The following is a 13,256-nucleotide window of genomic DNA, read 5'->3' as shown; positions in this document are numbered from 1 at the left end:
AAGGGGGTTTGTGAAATTATCCCTATAAATTAAGCATTTCCACACTTGATTTTTAGATAATTTCTCTAATTTATAAAATATCAAATGATAGAAGCATTGATTCAACAATTTTATATGCATTTGTAATATTGAAAGTTACAATGTCTATAGTATTGCTTGAATGTCATATAAAATACCACAATAAAAGTGAGCAAGGACAATGGGTCTCACTAGCGTAGGAGTGACTGTTCAAAAGTCGTCTTAAAAGCAATATTCTTGGTAAGTTCAAAATATATGAATTTCTTTGATTTATAAGCTTGGCTTTTATGACTCTGCACGCATCAAGTTTCTTCCTTAATGACTTGTTCATATGGTCATTATCTTTGAACTCCAACAAACAGTTGATTAATAGTACATTAAGTTGGAAAGTGACGTTGGTTGATTCTATAACCTTCATGTATGTCTTTTTCTGAACTTAGTATCGATTGAATTATTGGTGATTTGATGTATATCTCCTTTTGTCGCACACACTAACATATTAGCTCTTCATTGGTGAGTGCTGAAGATGCTTATTTAAAATGTAATTTTTCTAATTTGTTTTGGCGTGCACTTGGACTATCTTCTTTACTATCAAAGAAACCAATCAGTAGACAATCTCGATACAGCCAAGTAGTGAAGATCTATGTTCACTTCACTTCCTTTCCCCATCTAGAAATTAGTAACTAGAAAGGAAAACACATGCAGCATATTAGTGAATAGAAACAGTTTGGGGTATTTGATCAAGAGCATACATGCATATGTAGGAATAAGGTTACACTATTGGTGGTCTGATTTGAAAGATAGTTAAGTTGAGTTCACATGGCGATCTCCACAGCTAAGGGAAGCAGAAACTTGGAAGCTGTCACTCCTCTTCTGGTCAGGGATGATGATGAAGTGCTGGAAGGTTATGTGGATTACAGGGGCTATCCGTCTAAGCGATCCAAATCAGGAGGGTGGAGATCAGCATCTTTAATCCTAGGTCAGGAAACAAGGTTAAATATGATATCTTTATCTGTCTGCTATGCAAAAGAGTAGTGTATAGATGAATTTAAGTACCATTCTTTCATAGCTCTTCCTTTCTATTGAATCTTTTGTTTTTTGTTACTTTCTTTGAATTTTTTTTAAAAATCCATAGTAGCAAAGTGAAAAAAAAAATGCAGGACCATGAATATTTATAGAGAATTTATAGAGTTGAAGCACTAGAAATATCAGACTCTTACTATTTGCATTAATGACTCAACTTAGACTCCAAAATCTAGATGTTGAATTGGGCCATAATGTAACAGGATTTTGTAACTTCCTGCCTCTATAAACATCAAAAACAAAATTTTATATCTTTCACCTAATTTTCCTCAGTCGGTTTTGATTAGATTAGTTGGTTCTTAAGTTGGTGGACACACCTATTTGAATTGGAAATTTGATGAAAGGGAGTAACTCCACATTAACTGAACAGGTGGTGGAAGTCTTGAGAGGTTTGCATTTCGCGGGATAGAATGCAATCTCGTAAACTATCTGACGGGGCCGCTTGGACAGTCCATGGCAATTGCAGCTGGAAATGTAAATTTGTGGACAGGTTTAGGATCCTTGATGCCAGTTTTTGGAGCAATAGTTGCCGATTCATTTCTTGGCCTCTATCAAACCAACATCATTTCTTCCATCCTCTACATCCTGGTTTGTTTCTTTCTTCTTCTTCCTCCCCCCTAACTCTTCCATTCGAACAATTTTTAGTTAATTGTGCTAGACTTCTCACTTGCCTTTGTTTTTCCATTAGTCCCTTCATTTACGTTTCATAAGAAAATTTCACAGTGCCTAATGGCATTGTAAATCTGGCAGATAATTAGGGAAATTCACGTAAAACACACAATTTTATATGGCCGATGTTAATTTATCAATCTATATCTGCCACTGGAGTTGGTAATCGCATCAATATGAGACTTGAAACTATGTGAAGTTTTGGCATGTGGCCGTGGTGTGTAAACGTGGTTAACTAGTTTGTCTGCGTACCATGCACAGGCAGTTGGTGCTGGACGAACTCCCACCACATATGCCCAGACAGATTACATTTTAGATGAGAGGCAAATCTAGGTCATCTGGTCAACTTACTTCTCTTACAATGCAAGGCCAAGATCTTTTTTCTTTTTTTTTTTTCTTTTTTATGTTTCTTTTTCAGCTATGCCAAGATTTTGACTCTTATGATCGCAATTGCAACCCACTGTCCCTATTTCGCTTGGGACCAGTATTTTGCAATTTAAGACAACTATACATGTGCCTCTACTCCAATTTTCATGTCCACTTCCTTGTTATCGTTTCAAAATCCACAAAAGTAGATCAGATGTGTTGTCAACTTGGGTATGCTTAATGCCTTAATGATGGTACCTAAAATTCTAGTTGCGTGCAACCAACCGAGCTGATGAATGGGGTCAATTCTAATGGGATAATTTCACAATTGCAGCTAGTTCCCCTTCAGTTTTAAATATTACACTCAGCCTATCTTGTTTTCATTATTGAAGTAACATTCTAGGTCGAGAAGGCTAGGCCTTTTCTCAAAAATCCCAGAATACCCTTAGGTTATAATTCACAATAAAAATAAAAGGAAAAAAATGGTTCAAATTGTCTCTATTTCGTTTATCGATCCTTGTTTGCTATCACCTATGTTTAATTACCTATTAACATCCAAATCACTATTAAATAAACACTTATGTTTGCTCCAAAATCCCTCTTTTACTTAAAGACTTCCAGTGCAAACCATTGAATCAACTAAAAATACTACATCATATGCCAAAAGCTTGTTTACAATCTCATATTAAACTCAAATTTTGCTTAACACCAAACAAATATTGAATTCAGCATTATCTCTAAACTGCAATTTCATGGCTACCACATTTCTAATACAAAATATTCTAAGTTATCGCCACAAATACCAACACCTAATATACTTCATCAGTATGGAATTCAAAATTAGTCAATTTTTGTCTCTGTAGGAATGCCATCACCAATAATTACAAATGAAAATAGAAACACAATGCAATTATAAACATACTAAGAATATTTTTCTCCACAACAATCATAAATTATTTAGTCCCTCTTCTATTCCCACCCTTAATTTTAGTTTAACAATAAAATCATCACTGAAATTGTTGTTTGACAATTTCAATTTGCTAATACCCACCAAAAATTGAAAACAAAAATAGATGCAAAGAAACTGTTTAAGAGTAATGAAAGAGAGAAAATTGTAAATAGACACCAAGATTAGTAAGCATTTGTGGTTGGTATTCATAGTGGATTTGTTCGTGGTATTCTAATCATTTTATATATATATATATATTCACTTACTCCCTTATAATTTTATGCAAAGTTTTTAGCCTCTTATTATGTTTATTACTTAAGTAAGAGGCAATATTGCTATTTCAACTAACAATTTTATGGATACTATTCTCTATCAAATTTTCACTTTACATAAAGCTGTAATATCTAATATGTGAATATTTTGAAACGTTAGAAGGGTCAAGTAGTAATAGCTAAAACCACAGGGTATTTAGCAATTTGTCCTATAACTCATAAATATTCCTCATACATCCTAGTAAAACAGTTCTCAAATGTCGATCATTCTTTACACATTAGCACATGTTAAAATTGAAGCATGTCTGTCCCAGATACGAATCCGCTTGTGTCTATAGCCTTCCTGCTTTAATATACTTTGTGCTTCTAAACACAATGTACCATGAAATATCTATCTTGAAACCATATAGAAAATGTCTCATTTGCATATGGCATTCTTAAAGATGAATGGAACGAACAGGGACTCGGCTTTTCGACCCTAGCAGTTGCACTTATTTCAAACAATCAAGAAACGAGCAGGATTGCAGCTGTCCCATCTACTGAACTGCAGGTTTTATTTTTCGCCTCGCTATACTTGGTAGCATTGGCGCAAGGATATCAATCCACCATACAAGTCTTCGGAGCTGATCAATTTGATCGACAACATCAAGAAGAAAGCAAAGCCAATACCTCATTTTTCAATTGGTGGCTTTTTGGATTGTCTTTAGGTGTTGCTTTAGCATATCTGATCTTACCCTACATTCAAGAAAATATAGGGTGGGGAATTGGTTTTGGAATTCCATGTCTAGCAATGGTAATTGGGCTCGTCCTACTTTTACTGGGACATAGAACTTACCGCTTTGCTATTAGAAGAGATGATACATGCCCTTGCTCGCATGAAGACGATCAAGAAGCTTCGCAAAATAATCCTCAACAAATCATTCCAACTCACGAGTAAGAAACATGCTTATCAGAGCAGGATAAGTTTAAGTGCCATCACTTGATGGATTAGATAGTTTTTCGTTTGGAACTGCTTTATTGTAATGCATGATGAAAATAGGAACGTAAGGTTCTTCTTCTGAAAGTTATATCCTTTTTTTTCCATTTATAAACAAAAACCTTAATTAATGCAGCATTTCCTCATCAGGTTTCCCAACAAAGTTTTGCATGCCAAGAAAGATGATACAAAGGAAAACATCATCTCAGGTTCCTCCAGGAGAAAGCATACAGAAGTAAAGAAAACTCTAAAGCTGCTCCCCATATGGTCTTCTTGTTTAATGTACGCAATTGCCTGGGCACAAGTTCCCACATTTTTTACCAAGCAAGCAACCGGAGTGGACAAATCAATAGGGCAAAGCTTCAATATCCCATCAGCTTCCCTTCGGGTGTTCATCCCACTTACGACAATGTGCTGCACTCCAATATATGACCGAGTCTTTGTGCCATTAGCAAGAATTGTGACAGAAAATCCCTCGGGAATAACAGAATTCCAGAGAATAAAAATCGGGATGACAATATCTGTACTGGATATGGTTATTGCAGCTCTAGTTGAGAAGAAAAGACTTGGAATTGCTCAAGAATATGGTCTAATTGATATCCCAAATTCAACAGTTCCTATGAGTTTCTGGTTGTTGGTGCCTCAAAATATGTTGTGTTCAATAGCATATGTGTTCACCGTTGTGGGAATGCAGAAGTTTTTCTATGATCAGGTACCTACAGAATTAAGAAGTATTGGCCTCTCTCTTTCTTTTGGTGCACTTGGAGTAGGGAACTTCTTAAGCAGCTTGCTCATATTTGTCATTGATGAAATAACAAGTCAAAATGGAAGGGATAGTTGGTTTTCTAACAACTTGAATCGAGCACATCTTGATTATTTCTATTGGCTTCTTGCTGGACTAGGTTTCCTAGGTCTAGTAGCCTTTGCCTTCTTAGAAAAATCGTTCTCTAAGGAAAATATTAGTCTTGAAAGGACTGCTCCAGCATAATAGCTAGCCTCTTTTTGCAGAACTTTGATGTAATTTGTACGAGTTATCAAACTTCCATAATCAAATTCTAGCCTTTGATTTCTTTCTTTTTGACTCTAGCTCTGTTCGTTTCAGCCGAAATTGTTTCAATCGGAGAGTTTCACTGTGTCGTCTGTGCATATGGTGAATGAAAATGAGAGGGAGATAGGAGGTAACTAAGGTGACGGAATTCATCCTCTCCTCAACTAATTTCCTTTCTAAAGATTTGTGATCTAAGATCTCTTAAATCCGAGCATCTTGCTCACGACCATGTTCTTCTAGAGATTGTAATCCTCATGCCTTGTGCCATCAGAACTGGATTCAATAGGGCTATCCAAGGATTATGAGCTCTGATAGCAGATGTAATAAATAAGACCTGTAAAAGAGAGTGGGAACTTGGAATTAGAACAGAATTTAGGATGAGAAGAAGAATACCAAGATAGAGGCATTTACAGGTATGACGCAGCATGTGCCTAAATATTGAAAAATGATTTTCTCCTTAATGAGCAGCCCCTACTGTCACATGGTAGAGTACAATTGGTGATTATGTTTATGCATCATCACAAGGTATTAACTATTCTACGTGTTATATTTGTATGACCAGTTAGAGAATTTACAAACTTCAGAAATGAACCTGGCAATGTCAAAGTTCCTTTATCCTTAATTCCTCATGTAAAGTCGATAAAAGAGTCTAAGATCCCTCAAATGCCCATACCTCTAGCTTAGAAATACTTTTTTGTTTGGGAATCTCCCAAGCGTCCCTTGAGGTTATGATAATTTCACTTAGTTCCCCTCATATTTTTAAATGACACTTCGTCCCCTATTTAGATAACATTAAGGGATAATTTCATAAACCTCCCCTGAGGTTTTCGATAATTTCACTCGATTCTCTTGAGATTTACATAATTATGAACACCTCCCTTAGTGTGATAAAAAGACAACAGTGCCCTTCATTAATTGTCAACTCATTGAAAAACTCTATTCAATATTAAAGCTTTCTCATTTATTATCAACCAATAATCCAAATTATAGTTTTTTCCATTTAACTATCTATCATCTTCCTCCTATATCTATTTTCCTTTCAAACTCATTTATTTATTATTATCAACCAAATGTGTAATGTCACCACTAATAAAATTACCATACACACCAAATCACCAATACTTACATATCTTGGTATCTATTCCTAATTCTTGATTTTTTTTTATTAAATAGCTTTCTTGTACCCATTTTTGTTTCCATTTTTTGATAGGCATTAGCAAATCGAAATTGTCAAATGACAAATTGAGTGCTAATTTCATTATCAAACTAGATGGAGATGAATACAGTGACAATGATAAAAAAAATAAAAATTAAGGATAGGAACTAAATATAGTTTATACTGTTATAGTTGTTATGAAAATAAGTATTTTTGGTATATATTTATAATTGTATTGTGTTTCTATTTTTTATTTACAATTATTGATGCTATATCTATAGAGAGAATTTGATTGATTTTGAACTCTATGCCAATGGAGTATATTGCATATTGATATTAGTAGTGATGGTTTAGATTATTTTGTATTAAAAACGTGGCAGTCATGGAATTGAAATTTAGGAATATTGACGAATATTGTTGTGTATTAAATAAAATTGATATTGATATGAGATTATAGGTAAGGTTTTGGGTATCTGATGTAGCATTTAGAGTTGATACAATGGTTTGCATAAAAAATTTTTAGGTAAGAGAGGAACATTGGAACAAAGATAAGTATTTATTTAATGGTGATTTGGATGTTGATGGATAGGCAATAGTGATAGTAAGTAAAGATAAATGAAATACAGACTGTGAACCATTTTTTTCCTTTACATTTTTGTTGGGAATTATAACTCAAGGGCATTATAGAAATTTTGAGAAAAAGTATAGCTTTTTGGGCCTAGAATATTACTTAAATAGTGAAAATAGTGGAGGTAGGTGTAATTTTTAGAATTTGAGGGAAGCGTTCTGCAATTGTCAAAATCTCAGGGGAGGTATGTGAAATTAACCCTAACATTAATTATAGTACCACGCAGACATTAGTTAAGAAAATTAGTGTTTTGAAACTCAAACGGTGTAGTAAGTCGCTTGAGTCCAATTGGATGGCTGGAGCAAAAAATTGGATGACATTCTAAATAGGGAAAATCGTTTAAAGCGTCTCTTATATTTTGCAAAATAACTTTTTTCATCCTTTACTTTTAAAAGTGTACTTTTACGTTCCTTACATATTTGTATTGATCAAATTTGATCTCTATCTAGGTTTCTGATTAATTTTTAGTCGAAATCCATCACGTGTTTTGCACATGATCATTTTTTAAGGGCAAAATCGTCAAATCAAAATTTACATGATTCGATCGATAGTCCCTCACATTTAACAAAATAAATTTTTTTGTCCCTCACATTTATCAAAATGAATTGTTTCGTCCCTCACGTTTCACAAAATGATTTTTTTCATTCCTCATATTTTACAAAATAAATATTTTTATCTCTCATTGATCATGTGTACAAATAACTTTTTTTTTAATTCATGTATATATTATGAAATGTGAGGGATGAAAAAATTTATTTTGTGAAATGTGAGGGACGAATCAATTCATTTTGTAAAATGTAAGGGACTATATTTGGATTATGTAAATTTTGATTTGATAATTTTGCTCCTAAAAAATAATCATATGCAAGACATGTGATGAATTTCGGCAAAAAATTAGTCGAAAACTGAGGTAGGGATCAAATTTGATCAATGTGAATTTATAAGCGACGTAAAAGTACACTTTTAAAAGTAAGGGACGAAAAAAGTCATTTTACAAAATGTGAAGAACGTTTAAGACGATTTTCCCTTCTAAATATATTCCATTTACATATACGATAAAACTATCTAGGTCTCTTATGATGTTTTAAACTTTAAATGAAAAATACTTATTTAATATGACTAAATCCATAAGACCTATTTGACAGAATGTAAAAAATAAGACTACAAATGAAATTGGAAAAAAAATTCATGCAAGCATTTATAATTTGTCAAAATTTTCCAATTGTCAAATATAGATCCTATAAAAAAAGTGGTTGAACTGTTTAGCCAGAATGACTAATCACATAAGAAGTTGACCCGGTCAAACCTATTTGATCATTCAAGTAGGACCCATCTTATCGTTCAACTGGGACCCATCCTATTTTCTACTTAGGTCTTTACTTTTTAAACTATATATATATATATATATATATATATATATATATATATATATATGTTTTTGATATTTGAAGATTAGATCTTTATTCAAATATACATAAGATTTTACCACTTGTTTAGTTTTTATTTGATAACTAACTTTTTAAATAAAGTTGTTCACTTTTTTTTATACAATTAATCCTTTTAACTTTTAAACTAAAAATTTTGTCATTATGTGACAATACTTGAGTAGTTAGAAAATTATTATTTTAAACAAAAATAAAATAATAAAAATAATGCTATATATATATATATATATATATATATATATTAGTATAAATGAGAGGATTCGAATTCAAGATCTCTCACTTACATTTCCTCCCCTTAAACCATCCAACCCATTCTTTCTCCCTCCCATTAAAATGATGCTATATCCTTGTAAACAAGTGACACAATTTTGTTTTATATTTGACTATATAATTTATTATGTAAAAGTGCAATAAAATGAAATTAAGTCCCTATTTGATAACTCAATTCAACACTTAAACTTAATATATTCAGATCTTAACTGTTTAGATGTATTTGATAACTAAAAATTGAACATTTAAATTCATTAAGTGGTATTAAATTTTCTAAATAAAACTTACTCTCAAAAATAAGTGATAAGATATTCACTACATTCAAATGTATTAAATTACTGCTTAATAATTTAATAATTTAATGGATTCAAATTTTAGATTTCAGTTTTTAGATTTCAATATTATCAAATGCACCCTGAGTCTTCTATTAATAGTTATATGTTCATTATATATTTGTCTACGTAAAATAATTAGTATCTAAAAGCATTTATTGGATATTTTATGTATACTAAAATTACCATTTTGTATTTATAAATATTATTTTAGTGACCCACCCACTCTATCCTGCGCCAGGTGTCAAAATCGGCAAAAACAGATACTGCGGACCTGTCTGCGCTGAATGTTGCTGTAGTTAGTATTAAAGCAATTAGCAAGGCTCAGAGCATCTTTTAGCATAGCTTAACTTTGGGAAAGTGTAAATAGATCTTTAAGCTGATGAAATAATACCTGAGAGTTAGACTTAATGAGTATTCAAAAAAGGATCCATCTTATTCTGTAGTCAATGATTTATATGTATTTTTTAGCTTTTCAAACATATGACTGCAAAACTTTAAAGTATTTATCAAAAATTATGACCTTGAATAAAAATATATATGTAAAATTTAAGTAGTTTGACAATTCATCAAATGTGACAACTTTAGTGGTCTAGGAATCAAAAGAGATAGTGTACAATCTCAGATAGTCAGACCATGCTCGTGTTGAATTGGAACACAATATTTCAGGTTTGGTTGTGTCCTGCCTTTAATTAGAAGGAGCAAAAACTAAAATTTCTATTTTTCAACCAATTTTCCTCTGCTGGTTTAGTTAGTTCATTTAATTTTCAAGTTGGCAGACACCTATCGGAAGAAGCTGAATAGGTTTGTGTGAAAAATGAACTGAAATTGTGATGAAAGGACTAAAAAAAAAAAAAAATGCAAGCATACCAAGTTTAACTAATAAACGGAGAAGTTTAATTCAATCGAACAGGTAGTGGAAGTCTTGATAGGTTTGTATTTCTTGAGGTAGAATGCAATCTCATCGGCTATCTCAGGGGACCCCTCGGAGAATCAGTGGCAACTGCAGCTGGAAATGTATATTTGTGGATAGGTTTAGGATCCCTTATGCCAGTCTGCGGAGCATTTGTTGCTTATTCATTTCCTAGCTTCTACAAAACAAACATTATTACTTCCATCCAGTGGCGGAGCCAGAAAAAATTCAGTGGCAGTAAAAGCAACTCTAAAATTTTTTATTTACTCTTTTTCTAATTTTTTAAGAAAAAAATATTCACCGACAAGTACAAATGATGCATGTATTCCATGAAAAACATAAAAAGACAAATTCAAATTATTAATGTAATAATATTTTTATTTCAAAAAACAAACTAAACCATTTACAATTACTCATGACGAGTTTTCATATTTTGATTACGGTTTACAATCTTTTCATTTTGAACTTTACGAAGTATATTTTTTTCAATATAAATAACTAAACAATCATTCATCCAAGTTTCTTCCATTCTATTTCGTAACCGATTCTTCACTATTTTCATAATTAAAAAAACACTTTCTACAGTAGATGTAACAACAAGTAAAACCAAAGGCAACTTTAAGAGCATATAAACCAATAGATACACAAAACTTAAGGGGGCACACTTGAAATTATATCAAATTTTTATAGGTATTATAGAAATTTAAGAGGGCAGTGGGGGCCCGTGCCCCCAGTGTAAATCCGTCCTACTTCCATCATCTCCATCCTGGTTTGTTTCTTTCGTGGGCAAATTACACTTTATCCCCGTGATTTAGTATTTTTGTACATAACTTCCCTATGATTTTAAAAACTATACATAACCTCCTCATGATTTGGATTAAAGTGTCAAAGTGATGGAAATGATTATTCATAACGAAATCCATGAAAATGTTGAAATTACCCGTGTTTAAAAATTAAAATGGGTGAAGTGACCAAAATATATAAATATAATATGCATGACACACTAACTTCGTATGGTTTTATGTTTTACCATATAACCCTCTTATAGTTTAATGGTTTATCATATAACCCCCTTATGGTTTTCAAAATATACACATAGCCCTCCTATGGTAAATAAATAGTTTTCAACTTTACATAGGGATTTTTTTATATTTTAGGTGGCTCCATTATGGATTACAAATTTTATCACTTTGACACTTTAATCTAAATCATGAAGAAGTTATGTATAGTTTTTGAAACTATATGAGGGTTATGTACAAAAATACTAAACCACAGGAGAGTAAAGTGTAATTTGCCCTTCTTTCTTTTGCTTCCTTTCTACTTTACCATTTGAACCGTTGGACTCCTCACTTGACTTTGCTTTTTCCATTTGTCCTTTAGGTTTTCATGTTTTATAGTTCTAAATCAGAGTAATTTACATGATGCTGTGTAGCTTATGTTGTACATCTTTTCCTATTGATAGAGTTGGTAATCGAATCCAAGTTTCATTTTCGTATTCATACCTAGTTATCAATTATGAGACTCGAACTATATGAACTTGGTTTGGCATGTCCCTATATATTTTGTACATGGGCATTGGCTTCCCATGTTTCCTATTTTGTCTGCACAGTGTGCACACAATATCAACCAAATCCTAACACATGCTAAGACAACTCTCGTACATTTGAGATGAGAGCGAGGTTGGCATAGCTATCTAAGGTTATGTGGTCAATTTACTAGCCTTCCAAGCATCATAGCAAGATTCTGATTTTTTTTCCCCATTTCTTTTAGACGAGATCCTCTGTCCATTATATCTGTTCAGTTTTCTTATTCAATACAAAACTACGTAGTTCCACTTATTAATACTACTGATGTGACACATAACATTGAATGCATATTTACGAGGTGTTCATACTGTCACTGAATTTGTTTATTGCTTGGTTTCATTCATTACATATTGGGCATGGCCTCCAGTTTGACGAGTGGAAGTAGAAACTTGGAATCTCTAACTCCACTTTTGCCACTGATAATGAAGCAGTGGATGGTTATGCAGATTACAAGGGCTGCCCAATTAAACGATCCAAATCAGGTGGATGGAGATCAGAACCTTCCATCCTACGCCAGTAAACAATAGTTTTAGACCAACATTACTTTTCTTTCTCGTCTTTTTTACAGTTTCTCCAAGAAAGAATCAAGAAAACAGAAGTGCTACACTTATTATAGTTGAGACTTGGAGGAAAAAGTTTAGACCACGCATCAATTGTATGGTATCCATTGACTAATTGCAACAATTGTGTGCTTTGAAAATGGTTTTGATTCATCAGTTGGCAGTTGACATAAATGATTTACAGGTGCTGGAAGCCTTGCGAGGTTTGCACATTTTGGAATATCATCAAATCTCATCAGCTATCTTACCGGGCCAATTGGAGAATCTGTTGCAAGTGGTTCAAAGTCTCGGCTGGAAGTATTGTTAGCCTCCAGGGACTTAGGAGCATTTTTTTGTCTACCTTTCCTCTTCCGTTTTACATCTCAGTTATCAATACCGGGTAATTTTCATTATAAGAGAGTATGAGAATTCAGGGACTCGGGGTTTTGGCCCCTTTTACAACAATTACTCCATTAATTACCAGAGCTTCAAATTCTCAATGAAGAATCCAGAAAAATTAGGGCCATAGAGTTGTGAATGAGTCGAGTCGAATTTTAAACTAATCGAGTCGAGTTTTATCCTAATCAAGTCGAGTTTTGATTCAATTTTATCATATTCAAACTCGAACTCAACTTCAAATTCGAGTCTAGTTGAACTCAGACTCAAACTTTAAAAAATAAAAATAATTATTATTTCATATTTTAAAAGTGAATGAAATAGCCATTTTTGTTTAATAAATAATAAAAATATTAAGAATATATATAATTTTACTATTAAAATAAAAATAAAAATTATATATATATGTGTGTATTTGAATTAACTCATGAGTTAATGAGTTAAATTTCTTTGTGCTAGAATTTCTTTTAATAGCTTAACCTCATTTGCTCAAATTCAAAGTTAATCGAATTCAGGTCGAGTTTTGATTAAGGAGTGGCTGCTTTAGTTGCAACTCCTCAACCTATCACATCAATTAGTCAGTCTAGTCTCAATAGCACTCCATTGGCTG

At 32.6% G+C, this 13,256-nt stretch overlaps 1 protein-coding gene across 5 annotated transcripts; it reads left to right on the top strand.

Annotated features, from left to right (window-relative positions):
* Positions 1-531: 531 nt before the first annotated feature.
* On the top strand, positions 532-6,003 carry LOC113714495 (protein NRT1/ PTR FAMILY 5.10). 5 transcript variants are annotated; one of them, XM_072069809.1, is made up of 5 exons: positions 532-997; positions 1,472-1,689; positions 3,818-4,290; positions 4,484-5,045; positions 5,436-6,003. In XM_072069809.1, exons 1-5 carry the CDS (start codon positions 838-840, stop codon positions 5,517-5,519), a joined length of 1,497 nt encoding a protein of 498 aa, XP_071925910.1. In that variant the 5' UTR covers positions 532-837; the 3' UTR covers positions 5,520-6,003. The 5 variants fall into 5 exon arrangements, with proteins under 5 accessions (XP_071925910.1, XP_027094159.1, XP_071925908.1 ...); XM_027238358.2 differs by lacking the exon at positions 5,436-6,003 and having other exon boundaries at positions 534-997; positions 4,484-5,419; XM_072069807.1 differs by lacking the exon at positions 5,436-6,003 and having other exon boundaries at positions 858-997; positions 3,801-4,290; positions 4,484-5,419.
* Positions 6,004-13,256: the final 7,253 nt, after the last annotated feature.

The sequence above is a fragment of the Coffea arabica genome, chromosome 10c (assembly GCF_036785885.1).
Source record: "Coffea arabica cultivar ET-39 chromosome 10c, Coffea Arabica ET-39 HiFi, whole genome shotgun sequence".
Taxonomy (NCBI): Eukaryota; Viridiplantae; Streptophyta; class Magnoliopsida; order Gentianales; family Rubiaceae; genus Coffea; species Coffea arabica.
This window is presented reverse-complemented; position numbering and strand designations above follow the sequence as displayed.